This window comes from Carassius auratus, unplaced genomic scaffold (assembly GCF_003368295.1).
Source record: "Carassius auratus strain Wakin unplaced genomic scaffold, ASM336829v1 scaf_tig00217606, whole genome shotgun sequence".
Classification (NCBI taxonomy): Eukaryota; Metazoa; Chordata; class Actinopteri; order Cypriniformes; family Cyprinidae; genus Carassius; species Carassius auratus.
This window is the reverse complement of record NW_020529144.1, coordinates 47,501-66,586: the sequence shown is the minus strand read 5'-3', so window position 1 is coordinate 66,586 and position 19,086 is coordinate 47,501. Positions and strand designations below refer to the sequence as shown.

Below are 19,086 nucleotides of genomic sequence, written 5' to 3'. Positions count from 1 at the left end.
TGTGTGTGAAATTGGGTTTATTTTCCATTTTAAGCAGGTTAGTGAATCTAAACTAACAGGACAAGGCTTGACGACTCTCAATGTCGACAGTTTCTGGTACAATAATTGGGTAAAGACATGCCATTCATGCAGAAAAAAGGGAAATGCAGTGAACAGACCAGAGGAGGGCATGCAGTGATCGGAGGGCGTCATGTGCACTTTCAACTCACAGGATTTAGGAGAAGAGTGGTGTGACCAGAGATCAGGTCAGTGTGTGTGTGCATTTGTGTAACATGCTTTTCATTTGTCATGGTTATGCTTTTCAGTTAATGAAATATCATTTTTATTTTATATGTATAATTTAATTACTTATATTTTAATATATATATATATATATATATATATATTATATATATATATATATATATATATATATATATATATATATTATATATATATATATATATATAGGGTTAGGGTTATATTTTATGTTTATATAGTTTCTATATCTTATTTATTTGTTTATTTAAACATGATGAATATAATTTTTTTTGTATACATAGGGTTCGGATTATATGTTACATTTATTAAGTTTTATATTTTTTTATTCATGTATGTACTTATTTATTTAAATATAATTAATATCAAATATATATATTATATATATATATATATATATATATATATATATATATATATATATATATATATATATATATATATATATATATATATATATATATGCTGGGTTAGGATTATATTTTATATTTATATTATTTGATATATATATTATATTATTTATATAATTTGATATTTTATTTATTTTAAATATAATTAATATACTTAAATAAGGATAAGATATAAAATGTATTATATATATATATATATATATATATAATATATATATGGTTAGGATCATATTTTATATTTATAGAATTTTAGATCTTAATTTGTATTATTTATTTATTTTTTGTTATTTATACTTTCAAAATATTACATTTGTGATTGTGTGTGATTTAAAAATCTAAAATTATATACATTTCCTGGTTCTGCTCATCTCTAAAATTTTTGATTGCTAAAAACTAGTGATATTTGTTGTATTTGTTGAAAGTGCAAGCGGTGAGTTGTTCTGAGGTTTCTCTTCAGGTTCTCATGACACTGAGAGCTTGTGGATGCAGCACTTCTCCTTCTGTGGGTCTGTCGTTGAAAGCGTCACAGTGAGAGAGTCTTTGTCATGAACTCAGAGCGTGAGGAACTGAGAAAAACACACTGAGGAAGCTCCTGAGATCATGAGCTTCTGTCAATCATGCTGCTTTTATTTGAGATTAATTTGTCTTTTATTTATTAAGGGAAAAGTGGACTTCACTGGGAATTATAAAACGGCAAAAAGACATTAGGGGAAACTAGTAGAAGCTGTCAAAGTTTTGCAGCAATGCAGCTGATTTAATGAACGCTGATCTTATAGCGGGGCATGTTGTCACACAGTATCTGGATACTGCTGTTTATAGCATTGCTCTTATTTTTGACTGAAACAGTTTTAATAATTAAATGCAACTCAGTGAAAAAAATTAAAGCATATTTTAGATTAAAAACTTCAGCTTAAATAAAAATAAAGCTAATTAGAAATAGTATATAACCCTAGAAAAATGTCAAAAAGCATAAAGAAAATAAAAGGTATAATAATAAAAAAGTCTTATGTTTATTGCAGTGTTAAATAAAACTTAAACTATTAAAATATTTTTATTCTAGTAAAAAAAAAGAGAGAGACATATTTAAAAATGAGTAAAAATGTAAAAAAAATTACAAAGCACAGAAGAAAATTTAATTAAACTAAAATTAAAGTGAAAACTGAAAATATGAAAATAAAAGCTACAGTGTAATGTAAAATATAATCTCATAGCGGATATGTGGATTCTGCTGTTTATCGCAGTGTTGTAACTATTAGAAATTGTTGTAGATAATTCAAATAAAATATTAATATAATTATTACATGTGAAAAAAAATTAACTGAATACATTAAAAACAATAATCAATAAAAATGACGAAAAGCACATAACAAAATTTAATTAAAATTCATATTTTACAAAATATATCATGGTCTTTAATGCTTTTTATTTATTTACATGTAAACGGAATGAACTTTTGGTAACACAATAAACCAATGATTTGGCCGACTAATATGCTAACCAAGTTAAAACTATTGTGACATTTTCCCAAAATGTACAGAAATCCTCATTTAATAAGTCAGATATATGCTACCTTGCCATTACAAAAACACTGCAGCAGTTTCATAAATCTATAATCACACAATGATGCTCAAGAGGATGTGTGTTCAAGTGCACAGTAGAGGAAGCAGCGATTTCCACTAAAAACATCCTTCAGATGTCGCCTTCAGTTTAAGACTCATTCAGTAAATGGTGATTTCTTCATTTTTAAACCAACTTCAGAATCTAAACACGTAATCCACACATTGTACTGTGGACTGTGCTAGCTTACACCGTGCTCAAAAACTTCTTAATCAGTTAACTGGTGTGTGCCTGGCTTTGCAGAAGTGTGTGTTGTGTGAACTTCCGTCTCCTTTTATTAATGACATTCAAAGGAGGTTTTCTGAAAAGTTTCTAGTAGTGTGCTTTGGTTTGGCTGTATAGCAGCTTTATGAACACAGGAAGTGATGTTTCAGATAACGTGGGTTGTTCAACGTGGGTTTTACCCACAAACTCAACTAAAAAAATAATAATAATTACGAGTAGTCATGTGAAATGCCAAATGGTGACAGCGGCGTGATATGCTTTACATTTAAAACACAATTTCTTGTGTAAATATAATTCATATATTTTATTAAGAGACAACGTGGAATATTTGTGCCTTTGAAGCTTACAAATGTAAAAATCTAATGAAATCTCTAAAAGTTGATTGAAATGTGCCTATAAGACGTTTTGTGTAGGCTTCTCACCATATTTAATATAAGATCTAAAATTTGAAAGAAGAGGACAGAAATTCTAAAATATTTTTAAATATTCAAATTGTTCAAAATTATTTAAATGATTGATTTTAAAATTATCATTTATTTTAAAATAATTAAAAATAGCTATAAATATAATTACATATATTTTAAATTATATATATAAATCATTACATATATAATCATTTTTAAATAATTATTTATTTGATTACAATTACCTGTATGTGAGTTTGATTACTGTTAAAAAAAAATACTGTTTAAAATGATGAAATTATTAAAAAATGATTGATTACACTGAGTTTATTGAATTAAACTGACCCCTGGTGTTTCTATTAAGAATAAAAAACTACTTCCTGGTCATAAAAAAAAAAACACCTGTTATAAAGCATCTATGGAGTCTTTATTTTCTATTGTAGTCCGAGTGTCCAGTGAAGATTTGAGCTGGAAACATCATGGATGAGAAGGATATGATGACAGACATAACCCAAGGAAGAACCTCAGTGATCTCAAAATACCACAGAAATATTGACAAGAGGTGTGTGGGGTTTTATTTGTGTGTACATCAGAAACATAAACTATATTAGACAAACACTGGGGAACAGCTGATGGTACTTCTTTTTTGTCACTGTTTTACACAATAAACAATCGGGAAGTCATTTGTATTTATTCATTCATTCGTCTGTCCATCTCAAGTAGTCCAGTGGAAGTTTCCACTTCCAGTTTTTTTTTTTTTTTTTGTGTTTTGAGTGATAAGTTCTGTGTAATAGTATGAAAAAAAAAACACTTTTTTTTTAATGTAATTTTTTAAAAATAAAATTTATATAAAACAATTCCCATGTAATTTAAATTACATATTAAGTTGAAATAAAAAAAAAATTAATGCAGTATTATCACATAGAGGTAATAATAATAATAATAATAAAAAAAAAAAAAATATATATATATATATATATATATATATATATATATATATATATATATATATATATATATATATATATACATCCTTGGATGCTTTTAAAATATATATATATATATATATATATATATATATATATATATTGAAGTAAATATTCACTCAAAAATGAAAATGACGCCATGATTTACTCACCCACCCTCAAGCCATCCCAGATGTACGTGACTTTCTTCTTTCAAAAAGTTATATTAAACATATTTGGGCTCTTCCAAGCTTTATATGTGAATAGAGGTCAAGCTCAAAACAGCGCATCCATCCATCCATCACAAAAAGTGCTCCAGGAGCAGAATAGAGACTTTCTGAAGTGAATCGATGCAAAACAACATTATAAACCTTCATGTCTAGCTTCTGCTGACTGTCTGTCATACATGTGTTCACCAGAGAGTGGCGTAAAATACTGTTACAGTCTTTCTATTTCAAAATCTTATGTTTAATTCAGTGTATTATTTGTGATATCTAGTAAGAATTGTATGATTAACGAGAAACATAGTTTGTTGACTAGTTCTGAACGTTCACACTTCACACAGTGAGGGGAAATTTTCCCGCTCTGTTTTCTCTGTAACCGTCTGCTCCGCCTTTGAAACTTTCACTTCCTGTTGAAGCGCTGCTCGAGACGGTGTTTGTCACCTAAAGCTCTCTCTCTCTTTCTCTCTCTTTCTCTCTCTCTCTCTCTCTCTCTTCCAGCGGCACCAAAGATTCATCAGACTGTTCTCCCGCTGAGCGCCTCATCCAAGCCCCGCTGAGCCCCGAGCGTTCAGACGCCGTCTACTCTCACACGTCGTCGCGGGACTCCGGCTGGCACATCTGGTCGGGCTGGTGGTCAGAAGAGGTCAAAGGTCACACCGAGTCTGGACATCTCCCGGCTCCCTCAGAATCCAGCGGGAGGGACAGTGATCGACAGGAGCACGAGGACGAGACTCAGGAGAACGTCCTAAATGAAGAGACGCAGAACATGGAGAAAGATGAAGACAAACGAGTGAGAGAGATCACTAGCATCACTAGCACTAGCACTTATACTTTGTGTTCGTAATATCACAACAGAATTATTTAATGGCACATTTAATGCTAAGTAAAGCCGTTTTCGGCTGCAATATAATAAAATGGGTGAAAATGTACTAATATTATTATTATTTTTAAGATAATACAAATTGCATTGGTCTTAAACTCATTGCAAAAGGTACTGTAAATAATCAATAGCTAAATTTATTAATGTTTTAACTTATTAAAATTGTTGTTAAATGATTCAAATGTACATTATTTAAATAATTGTTTTTATTGAATATTTAATTATTTATTTTTAGTTACTGAACATTTACCTGTGAGACGTAAATTCATAAATTATTGTAATATATTAAAGACGTTCTGTGAGAGGATAAAATTATTATTATTATTGCTATTTAATCAAATAAATTGTATTTGGATTAATTATTGTAAAAAGTGAATACCTTATTTAAACGATTACTTATTTAAATAAATGTAAATTATTAAGTTATATTATTACTGCAGGTGTTCATTTTTATTAATAACACACATCTTATTGTACAGACATGAATGGGAAGCAATCAGATCCAAATGTAAATGTAAGGTGAACTGTGCAGTCTCTTGAAAAAGGGATGCAAGCTGTATCTACAGACCAAAATATCAGAGAGATTCGGGATGTGGACTCTCTTGACTGAAAACAGTATTGTGGGAACCACATAACTGTATCATGAAAACCAGTTACAATACTTTAGCATCATTGCATCAGGTTTAAAGTCATGTTTTTGGAAAATACTAGCTAAACTGTTCATCATATTGAACTACAGAATAAATAAAGCTGCACATCAGTCTTTGTGTGACTGCTATCAAGATATTTTTATCAGAGGTGGCCCATCTAGCCGACCACATGACCCTGTTTTTTCCACTCAGACAGTTGTGTTTTAGTTTGAATGTTAGTGGCTTTCCAGCAGCAAACATTACCAAAGTTACATTACCACAGAGACATGTCACGCTTTCAGATTCAGTAACCCAGAGGGAATAAATAACAGGCTGTTTTCAACAGGAGCCGATCAAAGAGCTCAAGCTCTATAAGATAGCGAGTGAGCTCCTGCAGACCGAGAGGGCGTACGTGACCCGGCTGCATCTGCTGGACCAGGTCAGAAAAATACTCTCAAAGATAAAGCTTCATCACTGGCAGTGATGGCTCCATGAAGAACTTTTAACACCCATGGAAACTTTTTAAAAATGATTGCATCATTTAAATTATTAATAATAAATTTAAACAAATATCTAATTGGTTAAATTAATATTTTTTAAAAATTACCATCTGTGGTTCCATGAAGAACTGTAATATCCATGGAACTTTTTTTAAAGTTATTAAAGTTATATCATTATTTAATTATTATTTAAAAAATGATTAAATTACATACATACATGTATATATATATATATATATATATATATATATATATATATATATATATATATATTTAAAAAGCTATGGTTCCATGAAGAACCTTTAACATCAATGAAACCTTTTTAAAGGTATAAAAATTATTAAATAATTTAAACTCTAATAATATTAAATTTAAACTCTAATCATTTTAAAATGATTAAATTGCCAAAATTATTACATTTAAAAATGTCCCTTTTTATTATTAATAAATAATTAAGTTATTCCTTTAAAAAAAAATTGACGATTATGATTTTAAAAATTGTATTATGATCACATATGGCTCCATGAAGAACCTTTATCATTCTTGAAAACTTGTAAAAAATATATAAATAATTATTACATTAGTTAAATTATTATTTTAAACTTTTAATTTATTTATATGATTAATTTTAATATGATCATGCATGGCTCCATGAACAATTGTTCAATTTATTAAACTATTAATTTAAAAGTAATACAATGTACAGTAAATATATATATATATATATATATATATATATATATATATATATATATATATATATATTATTATTATTTTATTTATTTTTTTATTATTTATTTTTTTATGAAAATAAATTATTGGGTAATTATTGCATCATTGCACAAAATGTTTTCTATAATGTAAAATATTCTTTATATTAATGAAATTGTTTATTTTCAGAAATGGACACTGAAAAGGTTCTTTCGGGCACCAAAAATAGTTCTTCTATTGCATTTAGAAAACCTTTATTTTTAGGAGTGTGTACACATGTGAAGTGTATTCTGTGTTTCTGCAGGTGTTCTGCGCTGGACTCACAGAGGAGGCTGGGAAGGGGACGTTTCCTGTGGAGGTGGTGAAGTCCATCTTCTCCAATGTGGGATCCATTCACACCTTCCACAGCCAGTTCCTCCTGCCGGATCTGGAGAAGCGCATGAGCCAGTGGTGAGCGCTGATTCATCTTCACACTTCTTCTCAGATCTCTCACTCTCGCTCACGTCTCCGTCCTCCTGCAGGGACTCCACGCCCCGCATCGGGGACATCTTAGCACAGCTCGCACCCTTTCTCAGGATGTATGCAGAGTACGTGAAAAACTTCGACAGCGCCATGGACCTGCTCAAACAGTGGATGGAGCGATCGGCACAGTTTAATGCCATCATTCAGGACATACAGGTGTATATATCAGATTATATCCCCTTTAACACCTGCCTCAACACTTATTCTGCCTCTTTTAAAGGCAAAATTAAATAGCTGAAAATCGAATATATACATACATATATATATATATATATATATATATATATATATATATATATATATATATATATATATATATATATATATATATATATATATATATATATATATATTTAAGATCTTCCAGTTGAAAAGTATATATAAAAATAGTTAAAATATTATTTAGTTAGATTTTTTCAGTTAAATATCTAAAATTATATTTTTTTATATTTAAATTATAGTATTAAAATAATATAAAATAATTTGGTCTGATTATGCAGCTAAATATCTCAAATAAATACATAAAAATAATATAAAAATAATTTGGTCTGATTTTCTAGTTAAATATATTAAAATATATGAAATAACAAAATGAAAACGTTATATATATCTATATATCTATATATATATATATATATATATATATATATATATTATATATATTAAAAATAACTATATAGCAGGTGCATGTGCTTCTAGATAAAAAAAATAAATAAAAAGTTCCAGACCTATTCATTATGTAACACACTATGTAATCTGAGTTAACTTTCACTTTATGCAAAAGAAGCCCTTCAAATATCATCAACAAAGAAACACACACACACACACACACACACACAAACACACACACATATATATATTGTTGATGATGTTTGAAGGGCTTACCACACTTGTGCTTCCTGCTTTGATGACTTCCCTTCATAAAGTGAAAGTATATATATATATATATATATATATATATATATATCTATATGTGCGTATATAAAATATGTTTTAAATTTTTTTATATGTGTAAAATAATAATAAAAAAAAATTGAATATCAATTTTGTTGTACACCAATTTTCAGTATAAAAATCCAAGATGTCATGCAACATTTCCCAATATGTGCAGTATACAGTATATAACTAGAGCACACTTCCTAGAATACTGTATCCCCCAATGCGCACCTTCCATTTCAACTGTGATGAATGCACCGGAAACATTAGTTTGGGTAAAAGTGCTCTTAGTAATGTTTATACTATTACCTATACTCTTTTTAATAGCATACACAGGAGGCAGTGCATAATATGTATTGTGCGGTATGCACCAAACAGCACATAGATTGAATGTTAATGTATAATTTCTGGTTGAGATGATGATGATGTTGATGTTTTGTGTTTAGAGTCAGGAGGCGTGTGGGAACCTGACTCTGCAGCATCACATGCTGGAGCCGGTGCAGCGCGTTCCTCGCTACGAGATGCTGCTCAAAGACTATCTGAAGAAACTCCCAGAGGACGACCCCGACCGCAGCCAGGCCGAGAGTGAGAGATGCATGCATTACATGGGTTCCTCACAATTTATAATACCCTCCTATATGTTTAAAAGGACCGTGTCTTTATGTTTTAAGCACAGAAAACGTATATTGCACAAGAATGTGAACGTTTTAGATTAAGTGAAAGTGTTGTTTGGCTCCCCGACTGTTTTCAGTTCCATAACTGATTGAGATATCACTTCTCCTTCTCCTTTCCAGAGTCTCTGAACATCATCTCAATGGCTGCCACACACTCCAACACGGCCATCCGCAAGATGGTGAGAGACACTTTCACTTAACCTGCTAGATTAGTCAGAGCAAGATGGCCTGTTTCCCGACTGCGTTTATGATTTCAATATGCAAATGTGCTTCGATTGCAACTTTGCAACTATTTTTTAAATTTCAGATATATTTCTAAGAGTCAATCCTGAGCCCATTTGAAAGTTTGCATCCAAAGCAAACCTTGTTATAGATTATTTAATTACTCTTTTGTAGCATTTCATCATGAAAATAGCCTTAGAAGCTAGCACGGTGTTAAAACACCAACCAACCGTCCGGCTCTACAAGCCATTAGTGTTTTGCTCTCTATAAAGTCTTCATTGGTTTTATTCTTTTAACATGTTTTTCAGGAGAATCTGAAGAAGCTCATGGAGATCTATGAGATGCTGGGAGGTGAGGAGGACATTGTTAACCCGTCCAACGAGCTCATTAAAGAAGGACAAATCCTAAAGCTGGCCGCAAGGAACACCTCGTCCATGGAGAGATACCTTTTCCTGGTTAGTTGCTTCGTACTGTGTATTTTTAACTGGTTTTTGATCTCGCTTGATTTTGATGTTTTTTTGGAAAACAAGATTCATGTCATTTTTGCATCTGAAGTAAATGTATCTCGATTGCTGAGAAACATGATAAAAATGCATTTTTTTGCAGCATGTGCCATCATTTGGGAGTTAAAACCACACCATCCGTCTCTTTTCACAGTTTAACAACATGTTGCTGTACTGCGTGCCCAAGTTCAGTCTGGTGGGCCAGCGGTTCACCGTGCGCACACGGGTGGGCATCAAGGGCATGAAGGTGCTCGAGACCTCCAATGACGACTATCCTCACACGTTCCAGGTGTCGGGGAAAGAGCGAACGCTGGAGCTGCAGGCCAGGTGAGGGCAGAACCGTGTGGATCAGGAACAAAGCGTCTGTTTTAGCTCATAATGACTGTAGCTTTCTGTGTTCACAGCTCGGATCAAGACAAAGAGGACTGGATCAAGGTATCAGTGTTGTTGTGTTACTCAAAGCTGCTTTAAATCGCAATTATATGAATGTAAGATTTAGGGAAGTATGGAAGCTTGTTTCCGCCACAGAATAAAAAATAAAAAAGGTAATTAAGACTCACGGTTCTGAATTTCCACATTTGTTTCTCGCAGAGTTTATATCTCACCATTCAGACTTGTTTTCTCGCAATTCTGAGAGAGAAAAAAACTCATTTTGAGCTATAAATCTGAATTCATAGCTATAATGAATATACAATCATCTTTTTTTTCATTACTTGGAAGAAATGTGTGATTTTCTGACTTTTTTTTTCTGACTTTCTCAGAATTGCACATTTATATCTCATATTTCTGTTTATATACCATTTATTAATGTATCTGTTACAAGCTCAGAATTATGAGTGGAGGGAGGAAAAGTCTGAATTGTGAGAAAATGTCCAAATTGTGAAATAAAAAGTCAAACTACCTTAAAACAAACTTTTATATACATGGTGGAAACATTTTTTTTCTCCCTTTTTTAAATCTCACAACTAATTACATAATTACAATGAAAAAAAAATCTGTGGGATATAAACTAAATTAACTTTTATTCAGAATTGCGAGAATTATATCCTGCAGTTATGCAAGGGGAAAAAAGTCAGAATTATGAGACAAACTCAGAATTAAATATATAAATGTTTTTCTCACAAATATGAGTATATATCCTTCAATTAGGAGTTTATATCAAAATTGCAATTATTTGGAGGCAGAAACAAGCTTCCACAGTAAAGTTTCAATGTGGTTTGTTCTAGGCATTCCAGAAGACCATTGAAATCTTTCAGCAGAAGAATGAATCGTTCAAATCAGCCTCGAAAGAAGTGGTGGATGAGGTTTCTGTAAGTAGAAAGAGAAAAGGTCATGCATAAAGACAACTGTGCTGGGGGTCAAGGGGGAAATCTTCTGTGCTCGTGTGTTTTTCAGAAAGAGGAGCTGGGGAAGAGAGCACCGCGCTGGATTCGGGACAATGAGGTGACCATGTGCATGAAATGCAAGGAGCCTTTCAACCCTCTGACCCGCAGGAGACACCATTGCAGGGCATGTGGATACGTGAGTTTGCATGCATACATTTATCTGAACGAGCACTTCCTGTTGACTTTTATCAAGGTGTTAAATAGATAAGAATTATAAACCAGCCATAACTCTATTTTGTTTTGTTTTTGTACGCCAAATAAATAATGTTTTGAAATGTATCTTAGGTTGTGTGTTATAAATGTTCGGACTACAAGGCATCGCTCAGGTACGACGGCAACAAATTAAACAAGGTGTGTAAGGACTGTTTCTTCATTCTGACCGGACGAGTGGATACCGAGGAACCAGTCAGCGGGAAGAAAAGAGGAATTCTTGAGGTACGTCTTAGACTAGAGTTTTTCTTCTGTTTGCATGAACCGTTTTTGAAATAATATTGATTGTTTTTTCCTCTCCTCTTGGCCTGACTAGATCGAAGCAGCTCAGGTCTCAGGAAACAGTTTCCTGTGTGGCTTCCTGCAGTACAGTACAGACCGAACTAAACCGTGTCAGAGGCTCTGGTGTGTTGTTCCACAGCATGATGCACTGGTTCTTTACCTGTATGGAGCTCCACAGGTGAGAGACGCAGTGCTTTCCAGCTCACATGCATCAGCCTTCAATGATGCAATATGAAAAAAGCTACAAAATGCTTCTAAATACTCCTTAAAAACACATTTTGTAACTTGCTTCACTTAATGTTGGCTTGACCAAACTATGCCCTAGCGACCACTCAGAACAACCACTTAACAATGGGCTAGTTGCATATCTCCGCCATCTTGGATTTCCAGTCTTGCGAGTGTGTGCTAGGATTAGGGATGGGTACCGAAACCTGGTATTAAACTGGCCCCGGGGCTAAATTATGAAAGACCGTAGTATCAGTAAGATCTGACGGTATCGGTTCTGCTTTCGGTACTGGAGGAAAAAAAATAATGCACTATGTATTTTTGCTTAATAGTGTTGTCGTGCACATTTAATCTCGCCAAACATTTCTAATTTGCGATCATATTAAGACGTTTGTCCGTGAGATCTGCGTGAACTCTCATGCACGCCGCGGAGGCTGTCTGTCAGTCACACACACACACACACACCACAACGAGCGCACGCACATGCATTAACTGTACGTAAACTCCAAAGTGTGGTTATACTTCACTAGAGTTAATGCTGACAACCCTCGTTGTCATAAGTGCAAAACAATATTTGCATGTAAGGGCGGAAACACAAGCAATCTGTCAATGCATCTTTCAAAAGTGCATTATGTGTATCGACTGCCTAGCTAGCTTGTCTCTGGTTGTTGCCCCATCTACGTCACGTCAGGTATGTATGCTTAAATCATGTTGAATCAACGTTGTTCACGTCATTTAAAATAAATGGAAAATCTCCCTGGTTTGCTAACCTTATGTAGAAATTCTGTTGATTTCTTTTGGGAAAAATGAGAATGAAATCAACATATTTTCTACTTGTTTTTAAAATTCCAAATAAGGAAAACCAGTATGTAAATGTAAACATTTATTTGGCAAACTTAAATGCACAGCACCTCAAGTTAGTTTACAAAATGGCCAATTGCCACATTTTGCAACATTTTTATTATATATATATATATATATATATATATAATTTTTTTTTTTTTTTTTTTAAGCTGCAGCTATGAACCAACCAACTCCTCCTAGCACTTCTGGTCCAAGACAAGCCCATTATTAATTTTACATAAGCATATTATAAACAAATAAAATAAAGAAATGTTAATTCTGTTCTCAACTTATTCTTAAAAAAAAACACACACACAACACAAAGTACCGATAAGAATACCGTTAAAGTACCGGACCGTCAAGCTGTATCGGTAACAGTAGTAATACCGTTAAAAACCTTAAGAATACCCATCCCTAGCTAGGATACTTGTAGAGAACCCGAGAAATCAAAATATTACCTTCTATATGTTTGCAGGATTTATAATATCACTTCAAATGCAAATAAGATCAACACTGCCATTATTACTATACTGTAAATATTAACTGAGCCAGTGCATTTGAAACCTCCATATGTTTGGGTCCGGTGAATTAATTAAATACACTAATGTTCTGTTCACGAAATGAAAGTTGAACTCATGGTGTGTACTCACAGTATACTTCATGTTTATTTTACTAAGTATACTTTAAAATATACTTGAATTTTACTTAACTATACTTTATGTAGAAAGAATACAAATATCAGTGTTCTACTGTAGTAGTATACTTGTTTCAATACTCCTTGGGACTGAATTGGCCCCACTTGGCAGAAGATGTGTACTAGCGCCCTCTAGCGTATAACAATGAAAACACAAATTCTAGGAGTATAGCTCAAATATATTTAGAATTTTGTAAGTATAAGTCGAGTATACTTAAATGACATTTTAAGTATATTTATGAGGAGTACATAAAAAGTAAACTAAAAGCATACTTTGCAATTTTAAGTTTAAAAGAAGTATACTAATAGCACACGTGAATAAACTTATTTTTCGTAAGGGCAGGCAGCACTGTAGAAAACACTAAGAACACCTAAGCAACATCCTAGCTATCATATAAACCCTAGAAACCTTAGCAATGTTTAGGAACCATTCAGAACACCTCAGGAGTCACTTCACAACATCCTTGCTACCTCTGAAATACTAGCAACCATTCAGAACACCTTAGCATTGCCCTAGCCGTAGTAACTTATGTTCTGCTTTGAAATGTTAATATTGACTTTGAATGAGTCTGTTCTCTCTGGGGATCTTGTTCCTAGGATGTCAAAGCCCAGTCTACCATCCCGCTCCTGGGGTACCAGGTTGAGGACGTCCAAAGGTCTGTGGATCATCCTCCCACCAGCTTCCGTCTACGCCAATCCAAATCTGTCCACTACTTCACTGCAGACACGGAGGAAGTGAAACTGCGCTGGCTGGGAGTGATATCCAAAGCCGTGATCGGGGAAATGCCAGAATGCCAGACGCCAGATGATGGTGACTTTGCCAACGTTTGCCATGAAGACATGCCTGATGGTACCTGAAACCGACTCAGCGTAGAAACACTTACGTAACAGATTGGGATGTTTTTGGGAGTGTATAAATATTTTTTTATCCCATGCAGCCTATGCGCAGTTGATTGATATTTAATGTATTATGATGTCAACCTCAATCAGATTCTTAAAAACCTTCAGCGAGATTATTTAAATCATTATATTCTCTTAGTTTACAAAAGATTGTTCGCCGACCAATTCCAGCAAGGCAAGTCCAAATTGTGCTTTGTGATGTATTGGACTTTCTCTTCATGATGTATTATGTATATTTTAAATTTGCATTGTTAATATGCTGCTTGTCATTGTCCCTAAGATTTATGCACTTTATTGCTTCTTGTAAACCAGGATGTTGACATTAAAATTAATTATTAAAAGTTAAGCTCCTTTGACTTGATCCTTAGACCTCTCTATAGCTACCATCTGATACCCTAGAAACCACTTTGAACACCTAAATAATAGCATTGCTAGAAAACACTGATCCCTCTGAAACCTTATAAAACTTTATAAAACACTTTGAACACCGAAGCAATGCGGAAACCTGGTTTAATGATTAACACTGTAAATAAATATGACTGCAACAGTATTTCTCATAAAAAAACTTTTGTGATCTGGACAATGTAAGCTAATGAAAAAATAAAAAAAAATACTGTATTAAAATGACCTTTCAAAATGCAACAAATATAGAAATCTAACCTGAAATTGACTTTGTGCAATGGTTTTAAATCCTCTAATGTGTGACCGCAGCTACAACTCAAAACTAATATTTTATTAAATTAATATTAAGCGGGGATAAAAATGGTGAAAAGAACAACACTGCAACTACATAACTCCCCCAGCAGCCAGTCTTAAGTTTTCGCATCATTAGAATATAAAAAAGCCCCAAAATAATATTATAAATATTCAGCTGAAAACATTATAGACTTTGCATTCAGGCATGAACGTTGTAAAAATGTAAACATATAGTATACTGTATCATGCAGAGAAAATGTTAATGTAATTCACAGAATAATTTGGTGTGAATATCTGTTTTTGTCAAATTTTGCGAGAAATATGGTGTCTTTCCAGAACTACTGTCCCAGTGCAGATGAAACATTTACCTCTCTCCGGTAGGTAAATATTCTGAAGCGGAAAGGACGTCCCCATTAGGAATGAATGGCTTTAAGCTATTTGTCCTCGTGAAGGAGAAAAACTGGAGCTACTACATTGAACACAACTCTGCTACCAGTTTTGTTTTTCTCACTTACATGTTCAGTGGTGTAGAAAACAAATCTGCAAATTCTCAGAAACATGAAGAAGTATAGTTGGCCAAAACCATTATCATGCCATTTTTCATTATCCGTCTTCATGTAATTGCAAACCAGTATGACTTTATTTTATTCTTTAAAACACCAAATAATAGTTTTTTTTTTTTGATAATTAATGTGCATGGGATACAAAAAAATAATAATAATAACTTTGGACCCCTTTGACTTTGCATCATATAAAGAATATATTTAATGCATGCAGACATTTTTTTGTTAAAATAAAAAATAAATTGAGCTGAATAACCGACAGACACATTGACACAGTTTATTTACAAAGCTTTTTAATATAAAGTTATTAAATATGTATTTTAAAAAAATATTTCATGTTGATGTGGGACATAGGCAATCCATATATAAAATAAATGCTCCAGCTGATTAAATATATACTAAATACTAAAGATTATAGTTAATAATTATTGTAATCCATATAATTTCCACCTACCTTTATTTTTATTTTATATATATATATATATATATGTATACATACACACACACACACACATATATATATATATATATATATATATATATATATATATATATTTTTTTTTTTTTTTTTTTTGGTTTCATGGCATGACCAGATACATACTATGCCTTTTATCACACCTTATTATGAGACACATTTACATACAGAATAAATTATCTAAAGGGTGACAAATAAATGCAAATAAGAGATTTCAGCCATGACATCTGTGAATAAAACATTTTGCATAATGCTGCATCCACGCTGATAGGTCCAAGTCATATTAGAGACAGAAATAAAATTCTTTGGTGGTCCATCTCTAAACGTACACCAGTGAAAAATATCAGCTCTTCTACTGACTTTGGCTATTTATAGCCTTTTAATGCATTTAAACAGACCCAATTCAAAATGGTATTGCACTACAGCGCAAGATAGTACAAAGACTGCAAGAAGTATTAAAAACAACACAATGCATGATGTACGTGCATTAAATAATAATATAATTTAGGTCTTTAAAAAGCAAATTTCGAAAAATACAGCAACTGAACACTTTAAAAAGTGCCATTAATTTAAAAAAAAACACATAAATGTACTTTTTGTCTTCAAGTTGAACGTTTCTCCACACCTTGTTTAATGCCTAGCACCAAGTGTAGGAACCAGTTGAACTGCACCGTCCAACCCTTGTCCCTGCAGATCTCGATTTGGTCCAAGAAGTGTTGTTTGGCCTCGTCCTCTGACTGTCCGACTGTCAGCGCTTCCCGTATGTACTCAATGTCCTCCTTGCTGGACAGCTGAGGCATGCCGGTCATCAGCATCATGGAGAACAGGATGATCAGCAGGTTGGTGTGGTGTCTCAGAGCCAGATATGCCTTCAGGCAAACGTTCTGTGAAGAGGAAGAGGGAGATTACGTTTAGTCACAGCAGAGGAGTCTAACAGGTGAAATAAGATGAACGTACCTGAAACTGGAGAAAATTAGGGCTGCTTTTTTTGCCCGTTGTGCACATCACATAGAGGAAATCAGGAGTCAGCACAAAAGGAACTCGCTCCTTGCTGATCCCCAAAAAACTCTTGTAGTTTCCGAGAATGTGACCGAAATCAATGTGGAAGAGGTTACCTAGTTGAAAACACATGCATTATGTTATTGCTTCTTGAACTGGTTAACTAATGAAAAATTCAGGTTTCAAGATAAGTTGAGCTCAAACGTCAGCATTTGCTGCATAATTGTAATAAGCATCATTTTTTTTATAAAGCATATACAGTATCAATGCACAATGCAAGTGAATGAGGCCATTTTTGGTGGATGCACACTTTGGAGCTTATATATGATATAACAGCACTTACACAATTATTCTGTTAAAACTTGTGTATTATTTGAGCTGTGCAGCTTTTTAAATCTGAATTTTTACAGTCATTTTGTTGTTTTAAAGTATATGACATTTAATGTTGTAAAACTGGTTATAACTTTATACAGAAAAAAGTCAATAAATTATACATTTTTTCCATACCAAAATCATATTAACATATCTTAAAAGATATATATATATATATTGTAATGTTTTTTATACTTTATTATTTCATACAACATAAATATTGTTTTATTTTATTATTATTTTATTTCAGCTTTATTTTAATCACAGATAATAGTTTTGGTTAATAATAACAAAACTGATTCACTTCCATTGTAAGTACCTCACTGTGAACCAATTTATTTATTTATTTTTTAAAGGAGGGGTGAGTGGAGCTACTCCCCAAATGCTATGGACTGAGCTTAACTTTCACAAAGCACGGAATATTCCTTTAACAGCAGTAGAGGTTTCTGCAATAACAATAATTACCTGTCTCTGTGATCATTATGTTGTCATTGTGACGATCACCGATGCCCAGGACATAAGTTGCCACGCAATACCCTCCACAAGAGAACACAAAGCGTTCAACAGCCTGCTGAAACTGAAGAAGTGGTATGGGGTGAAAATTTGTTTTCACATTTGCATTCAGCAAACATCTGACGTATGAGCTAACCCCTTATCAGAAGATGAGCTCGTCCAAACCCACAGACGATGGTACACAAGTCAAGATAGACTGTTTAAAAATAGCACAATGATGTGTAGGTGCTGTGTTTAGTCTCCACAAAGGCCTCATACAGAGACACCAATGCACCAGGACGTGACCGGTTTCCTTCCTCTTTAGCACATTCAACAGTATAAATGGAAATTACATACCTTCTCCTCGTTCACGCACTTTTCACGAAGCCACTGGCTGAGGATCTCATCTTTAAAAGCTCCGGTGTTCCCGACAGTACTTTGCTGAATGTTAGCAATAGTAGTGGCATCCTTCACTATTTCAATCATTCCTAGAAGCGGAGGATCGGGAATTCAACATGTTATGTTATCGGACTCACAGCAGGGTGGGATGCATTTACAGATCTTTAATTGCTGTTGCTTAACACATCAACCACAACTACCAATTTTATTTCCAGTGGAAATGCATCCATATGGTAACAAGGAAAGATCCAAGGACTCCAGCTCCCAAATAGACTCCATTATCAGTAAAATCTGTGAGGGAAAAAAAGGCAATTTGAAAGACACCACTGATAATGTTGGTCATGATTACTAGCATGCATTTAAATGATGTCTACCTGTAATATCAGCATATCCTGACGAAGGTCATCCCCGTCTTTAAAGATTATCCCAATCGTGTCATGTGACAAGGTGGTCGGGTCAGCTCGTTTGAACTGCAGCCACAATGGTTTCTTCTTGGATGCCATCACTTTGCATTGCTCGATCTACAATTAATATATTAAGTAAAGGGTGCATTAGCCAGGACTGTTAATAAAAAACTGTTTCTTACTTTTAGAGGATGTTAAAGAAATATTCAGGGTTCAATACAAGCTGCTGACAACACTTGTCAATTAGCACAGTAGCTTAGTAGCAACTAAAATGGAAGAGATGGTTTGGTTTTACATACCACAAGTGCCCCTGCCCGTAAGCCTGGGTCATAAGGTACTTTAAAGCTGTCCGGCAACCCTGACGTCTGCAGACATTCCAGTTTCTGACGCATCTGAAAAACAACTACAGTGTTCCCGCAACATTAGATGTGTACTGCACTGGCCTACTGCCATATCCTAGGGCTAAT

General features: G+C 33.3%; 2 protein-coding genes across 3 annotated transcripts in view; one reads left to right on the top strand and one right to left on the bottom strand.

Moving 5' to 3' along the window:
• The first annotated feature begins 235 nt into the window (after positions 1-235).
• LOC113101514 (FYVE, RhoGEF and PH domain-containing protein 4-like) lies at positions 236-14,577 on the top strand. Of its 2 annotated transcripts, none has more exons than XM_026265655.1 (15): positions 236-245; positions 4,602-4,893; positions 5,959-6,051; positions 7,128-7,273; positions 7,345-7,501; positions 8,728-8,866; positions 9,076-9,134; positions 9,486-9,632; positions 9,835-10,007; positions 10,085-10,115; positions 10,907-10,990; positions 11,076-11,201; positions 11,351-11,500; positions 11,592-11,735; positions 13,917-14,577. In XM_026265655.1, exons 2-15 carry the CDS (start codon positions 4,870-4,872, stop codon positions 14,175-14,177), a joined length of 1,734 nt encoding a protein of 577 aa, XP_026121440.1. In that variant the 5' UTR covers positions 236-245; positions 4,602-4,869; the 3' UTR covers positions 14,178-14,577. The 2 variants fall into 2 exon arrangements, with proteins under 2 accessions (XP_026121440.1, XP_026121439.1); XM_026265654.1 differs by lacking the exon at positions 236-245 and adding an exon at positions 3,362-3,476.
• Positions 14,578-16,059: 1,482 nt separating this feature from the next.
• LOC113101513 (phosphatidylinositol 4,5-bisphosphate 3-kinase catalytic subunit gamma isoform-like) overlaps positions 16,060-19,086 on the bottom strand; it is a 6,738-nt gene continuing 3,711 nt past the window's right edge. The window contains exons 5-11 of the mRNA XM_026265653.1: positions 18,919-19,022; positions 18,590-18,736; positions 18,416-18,506; positions 18,174-18,304; positions 17,790-17,901; positions 16,911-17,068; positions 16,060-16,837 (exon numbers count right to left, since the gene is read on the bottom strand). Of these exons, the coding sequence (XP_026121438.1) occupies positions 16,556-16,837; positions 16,911-17,068; positions 17,790-17,901; positions 18,174-18,304; positions 18,416-18,506; positions 18,590-18,736; positions 18,919-19,022 (1,025 nt within the window). The 3' untranslated portion in view covers positions 16,060-16,555. The remainder of the gene's footprint in view (positions 16,838-16,910; positions 17,069-17,789; positions 17,902-18,173; positions 18,305-18,415; positions 18,507-18,589; positions 18,737-18,918; positions 19,023-19,086) is intronic.